General features: G+C 34.9%; 1 protein-coding gene across 1 annotated transcript; it reads right to left on the bottom strand.

Annotated features, from left to right (window-relative positions):
- Positions 1–1259: 1259 nt before the first annotated feature.
- Positions 1260–6000, bottom strand: LOC143548622 (putative serine/threonine-protein kinase PBL26). Its single transcript, XM_077039730.1, has 5 exons — positions 5700–6000; positions 3236–3477; positions 2437–2626; positions 1913–2304; positions 1260–1775 (listed from the first exon to the last, which is right to left on the bottom strand). Exons 1-5 carry the CDS (start codon positions 5815–5817, stop codon positions 1407–1409), a joined length of 1311 nt encoding a protein of 436 aa, XP_076895845.1. The 5' UTR covers positions 5818–6000; the 3' UTR covers positions 1260–1406.
- Between the last annotated feature and the right edge of the window lie 369 nt (positions 6001–6369).

The following is a 6369-nucleotide window of genomic DNA, read 5'->3' as shown; positions in this document are numbered from 1 at the left end:
TGCCAACGCCTATTGTTGAACATAATCTTGTGCTACGCAAAATCACAAGCTTAATTGCCAGTAACGTAGGACATAAGCGAGCCGTTGTTTCAACTTCTAAACAAGGTTTTCCAAAGAGGTTTTGTGTAACATCTCAAAATTTCGATTATGTAAGGTTTTTAATATTTGATTTGTGATAATAAATAATCCTCATGGTATGTCGTTATGTATTCTTCCATGTATAGAACAATGAACAAGATAAAATGACAACAAATAATCAATTGTTAAGTTTGTATATGATACTTGATTGTCAAAACAATTAGTTTTTTATGGCTAAAATTTTTTAATTCATAGTTGGAGGAGACCACTTAAAGTCTTGAACCAGTGGTGGACTCATGAAATTTTCTCACAGCGGTTGGAAATTTTCTCAGTTGACTATCACTATATAATCACAGGGGTCGTTCGGGATTTTTTACATAATAATAATACTAAAAGAAACTTTCACAGGTGACGCCCGACCTCGTACCACAAGGGTGGTTCGCCCGTGATTTAAACATCATATAATCATACCTCCTTTGTGATTTTAAGTTTGGAATATCATTGGTTTGTAACTTTTCAAGCCATATCCTCCTGAATTTGGGGCAATTCGATTATCTTAAGAGCTTAGGTTAAATCCTCTAGCTAAATCACATGTGATGGAAACTAATAAATGTCATTAGAACTAAATTAGTATTAGTTCAACTAATTGATGTTAAAATCATGAAAGTGGGTGTTTATGGTCCTTTATGAACATAGAACTAGAATCACAAATTCGGGAAGTTTTGAGATTTGATACGGATAAAGGTCTAGATACGTAACAGTCCCAAACTGCAAGTAAACACATTTGGAATGTGGTGATATGATATAATGGCGAGAATGACCGTATGACAAAAAAGATATGCAAGTACGTGTATTTATGTTTGGGTTCAGGTTCTTTTGTTGTCAAAAATCTAGAAAACACTCTCATCATTTAACTGTTAAATGTAAACAATATTTGTTTGGCGTTCAAGGGTGGTACGGTTCTATCTCGTTGGAGCGGTAGGAGGATTTAAATAAAAGATTTGGTTTATCTTTTAAGAGTGTTTGAATTTATCTTTAATTGTTTTTATTTAGTTTATTTGAATTTAAAGTCCTAGTTGAGTTTTGTTAGGATTGCTATGTACGGGCCTATATAAACCATCAATTTGTTTCTATTTATATTGTATCTCGATTTCTTTTTCGTGAGTTGATTAATAAAAAAAATCTTTGTTTCTCTTCAAGCAAACAGTGACTCGGTGGGCGTGTGTTTCGTTGTTCTTGATACCCACTTCGAAGTTCAACGTTAACAACCTTGAATATATCACATTTTAATCAAGCAATTCCTCGCTATAACTCGTGAAACAAATAACTTAATGTGTGGATTTCGACGTAGCACCGGTCCTTGCATTCGTACCCCATTCCTTGGCTTCTGCCACTTCTCGTTCTCGATGTTCACTAACACATGCTTTGTTCTGCTTATTTCTATAAGAGAAAGATTGGGATTGGGATGGGGATGGTTCGGTTGGTGAATCAATTAACTCTATCGTGTCGGCTCCATCTCCAAGGAAAGTAAGAGCAGTAACCACGTCACTGATGAATGGTCGTACCGATGCATCCTCGTTTAGACACATCACTGCAACCGCTATTGCTTGGCTCAAACCTTTTTCCGGACAGTCTCCTTTTAATAGTGGATCAGCTAGTTCAATGAACCTTTGTGGGTTCTTGAAAATTGGGGTTGCCTGTTCAATAGAAAATATAACATCAAATAGAGTTATAAAACAAATTAAAATATAATGGTCCTGATAAGCTATTTAACAAGTCAAAAGTCTAAAGATGTCAACTGAAAACATTAACCAAGTGATGAATTGGTAATTACCCAATTCACTAGATTTTGGTCTTTATTTTTCTTTGTTGTATCGACGGCTCTTCGTCCGGTGATGAGCTCCAAAAATACAACTCCAAAGCTATAAACATCAGATTTGACTGTTAATTGTCCAGTTCTTTGATACTCGGGTGCACAATATCCGTACGTGCCCATTACTCTTGTTGACACGTGTGATTTGTCCCCGACAGGGCCAAGCTTAGCCAACCCAAAATCCGAGAGTTTGACATTATAATCTTGATCAAGTAAGATATTGGAAGATTTCAGGTCACGGTAAATAACAGGTGGGTTAGCCTTATCGTGCAAATATTCTAAACCTTTTGCGGCGTCTAATGCAATTTTCATTCTTGTGAGCCAAGGTAGTGGTGCTCTCCCTTGTGGAAGATCTGTAAATTAAAACCAAAACCAAACCGTTGAAAAATGAAATTGAACCAACCTGACTGGAACCGTTTAGGCTTATTGGACCTTGATAGAAATATGACGCAAGTCTTAATTAATATAGTAGAAATAAATGTTACCGAGTAGATGGTCTTCTAGTGAGCCTGCGGACATATACTCGTATACAAGAAGTCTTTGATCACCGTCTGCGCAATACCCTATTAAACTCACCAGATTCGGATGATGAAGAAGGCTCAACATCAAAACTTCGACTAGGAATTCGCGGTTTCCTTGCAACCCATTTCGATCTAGTTGCTTCACAGCCACCAACTGAAAGAAAAACAGTTTAATTTTATCTCATAGTTAACATCCACTAATACACATCAAAGTATTTGGTAGGCATTTAAATTGTTTTGCTTTGTTGAACTTTTAATGTAACATGTTACCAATAAAATATAATAAATCATCTTCTTTTCCATATGTGTTGAAAACTGAAATGGCCTTTATTTTTTTAATGGTGTTACTCGTACTAAAATTTTAACTTTTTTTGACAAGAACTCATTTTCACTTGAGGTAAAAATCGTGTCGAGTTAAGGGATTGAACTGATGCCCCGCATATTTATTTATATAAAAACATCAAGTCTAACGCATACACACTTAATATCATGTAGCATGAACGTGACTCGTGTAACCCTTGATCTAAGCGGATTAAATGGGTTGGAAACAGGTTGACGTGTTGTAATCTAGTTGTAAAGTGGTTGTAATATATAGGTTAGAATGATATGTACATTTTTATTCTAATTTTATACCTGCCAACATGTTTAATTAAACAAGTTAACACGACATGTTTTTAAAACAGGATAGACATGACACAAAATTTGATTATTTACGTGACGTATTAGAACCTATCTTTGTTAACTTATAACTTTGCATATTCACCTGTCCGGTTTTAGGAAGTTTTCCCTTGTAAACTCTCCCGAATCCACCTTCTCCAATGAGTGAATCTTGCCGGAAGTTCCTTGTAACTGCGGCTAGTTCTCGGAAAGTGAAAGTTTGAGCTGCAATATTGCTGCTGCTAGCTGTTTTTGTGGCAGCTGGATTATTGCCGGCTTCTTTGTTTGTCCTCTTTGGGGAAGCAGTTTTGTTATTTTTTGATTCTGCTGGAACCCTTTGTTGATTCTCTACACAAATAATTAAATACATGAATTCTATAAATGCATTTTGTTTTCATAATATTTTATTTTTTTGAACAACCAATGAATAAAGTTCGGCTACCCGAGGGATAACCAGTGCAAACCATTAGTAATGATATATTGATTCCTAGTGAACGTATAATGAAAGTATGGGGGTAGTGGCGCAGCTTGTTGCCCGTTTGCCTGCCACTTTATTGTAAATGTTTTCTAGAAATGAGTACTTAATGTATTCCAAAATAAATAAATAAATAAATAAATAAGTATTCTATGACTATCAGAAAAAAAAAGGTATAATAATTTGAATATAATTTGGACAACAAATTCAGTACCTAGTTCATCTTAGCTAAGTTATAATATTATTCATTCGAGAGTACATTGTTTTTCAAACATTATACTATACTGTTATTTGAAGACGTTAATCTTGAATTTTGAAGATAAAGATCAAACGTGTTGTAGATAATTCTTGGTGAATTATTTATTAAGTATTTTATATTTAAAGTAAAGATAATTATTAGTTTTAACTAATAAGGTTTATCTAGGAGTTTATTTGTTTATTAAAATAGAGTTTGTGTTGGGCTAGGATTAGAATGAGTTTAGTATAAATAGATGGTTAGAGGTATTGTAATTTATGTGCTTGGTCTTATAATAATAAAAAGAGTCGAACAAGTTTGTTCAGTCTCGAGTTTGTGTATTCGCTCAACTGCCTGATTTCCAACAATTGGTATCAAAGCTTGGCGTTGGCGGTTTTGAGAGACGACCTTCGAGCAGCGGAGCAGCCCCTGTAACGTCGGGGGCTAGGGAGAGACGTTTAGTTAACAATAGACGGTTTTTGTGGTAATCTACGGCGCGGTGTGGCTTTGTTTTTGTGTTTATTTTTGTTTAGTGATATGGTGGTGAATGGTAAAGTGGACACCGTTCATGATCTCAGTTTGTGAAATTAGTCGGTGAAAGCTACTTTTAATAGAGCTTCAGCCTTCAAGTCGGTGAAAAAATGCAGGTGGCATCTTTTAATTTTTGTATGGAATACTAACCGATTCATATGGTGGTTCACTGATCATGCATAAAAGGAAATTGTGTTATATGGGAAAAGCAAAAAGAAAAGGTGATTTTTATTTCATGGAAACGAACCAATACCACGGGTTGTTAGGTGTTGTAAAGCGGGAGTTTCAAACCCGGTTGTTTGATCGTATTTTATTGTGTCGGACACTCTTTCTAGCCAAGGAAGGAAATCGCAACGAGGAGTTCGATTATATGGCGGAAAAACCAACGGGCGTGTCGCGGAAGAAACGAAAGAGCGAGGAGCTAAGGAATTCGTTTGACGACCGAAAAGACGGAATAGTGGGGTGCTATTGTCTTTGTTGGTGGTTGATATTAGTGTGTGCATATCAAGGAAGAGTGTGACAGGGTGGTAAAATTACGACCAAATAAGGGTTGAATCTATTAGCAGAGATTTGCGGGTAGGCAGGCGGAAGAAGATTCGTCAAAGTGGGAGGCTTTGAATCTTGTCATGTCTAGCAAAGGAAGAAGAAAATGGTAAAAGTAGCAAGCTTGTTTTTTCTTTGTTCGGTGGTCAAGAACGGTGTAGTTCTAGGACAGGAAAGAGGGATTGGATTTGTCGATCATGGTATGGAAGTGAGGAAACAAGTTCAATTCAAGATTAAGGGGGGGGGGGGGGATGAAGACTTTAATCTTGAATTTTGAAGATAAAGATCAAACGTGTTGTAGATAATTTTTGGTGAATTATTTATTAAGTATTTTATATTTAAAGTAAAGATAATTATTAGTTTTAACTAATAAGGTTTATCTAGGAGTTTATTTGTTTATTAAAATAGAGTTTGTGTTGGGCTAGGATTAGAATGAGTTTAGTATAAATAGATGGTTAGAGGTATTGTAATTTGTGTGCTTGGTCTTATAATAATAAAAAGAATCGAACAAGTTTGTTCAATCTCGAGTTTGTGTGTTCGATCAAGGGCCTGATTTCCAACATTATTTACGTGTTACAAACGTTTATAATCGAATAATCTTCCCCATATATAATGAAATCTCAAACAACCCCTTAAGACATTTTGTATGGTGTTGTAAAACATAACTTATATATATTTGATGGTATAAATAATATTTGCATCAGATGATCATATAATGAGAATAAAGGAACATATTTTTTTATATGAATAACTAATGAAAGCTATATATACAAAAATAATACTTACCAACCATACGTGGTTCGCGAGGCGGTGAGAGTGGCACAATTGGGCTTCTCGCCCTTCGACTTGCATGTCTCCTTGATCTTCTCTTTTCTTTCGATGAAAAGCAAGGAAAACAACTCATGTTTTGGTCAAGTTAGATGTTTGAAGATTTTTAATAAATGCATTATGGTATCGAGATTTTGTTAAGGACCCTTTGAACGTGTTAGACTCCAAGAAACATTCAGATTAGAGAGAGCGCGAACAAACAAAACTTTAACATCAAATTGTTGACGAATATACGATCAAACCATAGATTTTCAAAATTTGTTTAAATGGGGGATGGATAATCAAATCTTTCAATTAGAGAGAGAGAGAGAAATGAGATTAAGAAAGATGGAGAAGAGAGAAGATCCCAAAGAATTTGGAGAGAAATCAAAGGAGACTTTGAAGGGGAAGAAGGAAACGTGGGAACCATTTGGCATGTATTTTTACTCATTTTTATACACAATTTAAGTCAATGAAGAGAATAAAACAAAGGTGTTCATCTGTTTGGTTTTCGGGTTATTCTGTTCGGTTTAAAATCGAATCGAAAACCGAATATGTAATTCGACTCAGTTTAATTTTTGGTTTAATTAGTGTGAAGCTAAATAATTAACTAATAAACAGTTATATAGATAAAAGATTTAACATTTCT

Source organism: Bidens hawaiensis, unplaced genomic scaffold (assembly GCF_021521415.1).
Source record: "Bidens hawaiensis isolate Kalapana, Puna unplaced genomic scaffold, B.hawaiensis_p1.1 tig00015206_1, whole genome shotgun sequence".
Classification (NCBI taxonomy): domain Eukaryota; kingdom Viridiplantae; phylum Streptophyta; class Magnoliopsida; order Asterales; family Asteraceae; genus Bidens; species Bidens hawaiensis.
Note: the sequence above shows the minus strand (reverse complement) of the source record. Positions and strands in the feature narration are given on the sequence as shown.

What these genes read in the sequence shown, in the direction of transcription:
- LOC143548622 (XM_077039730.1), bottom strand. Translation starts at nt 5,817, where the DNA reads ATGAGTTGTTTTCCTTGCTTTTCATCGAAAGAAAAGAGAAGATCAAGG. An exon ending in TCGCGAACCACGTATGGTTG is followed by an intron (nt 3,478 to 5,699) that starts GTAAGTATTATT and finishes TTATTTGTGTAG; the next exon opens with AGAATCAACAAAGGGTTCCA. An exon ending in ACCAAAATCTAGTGAATTGG is followed by an intron (nt 1,776 to 1,912) that starts GTAATTACCAAT and finishes TCTATTGAACAG; the next exon opens with GCAACCCCAATTTTCAAGAA.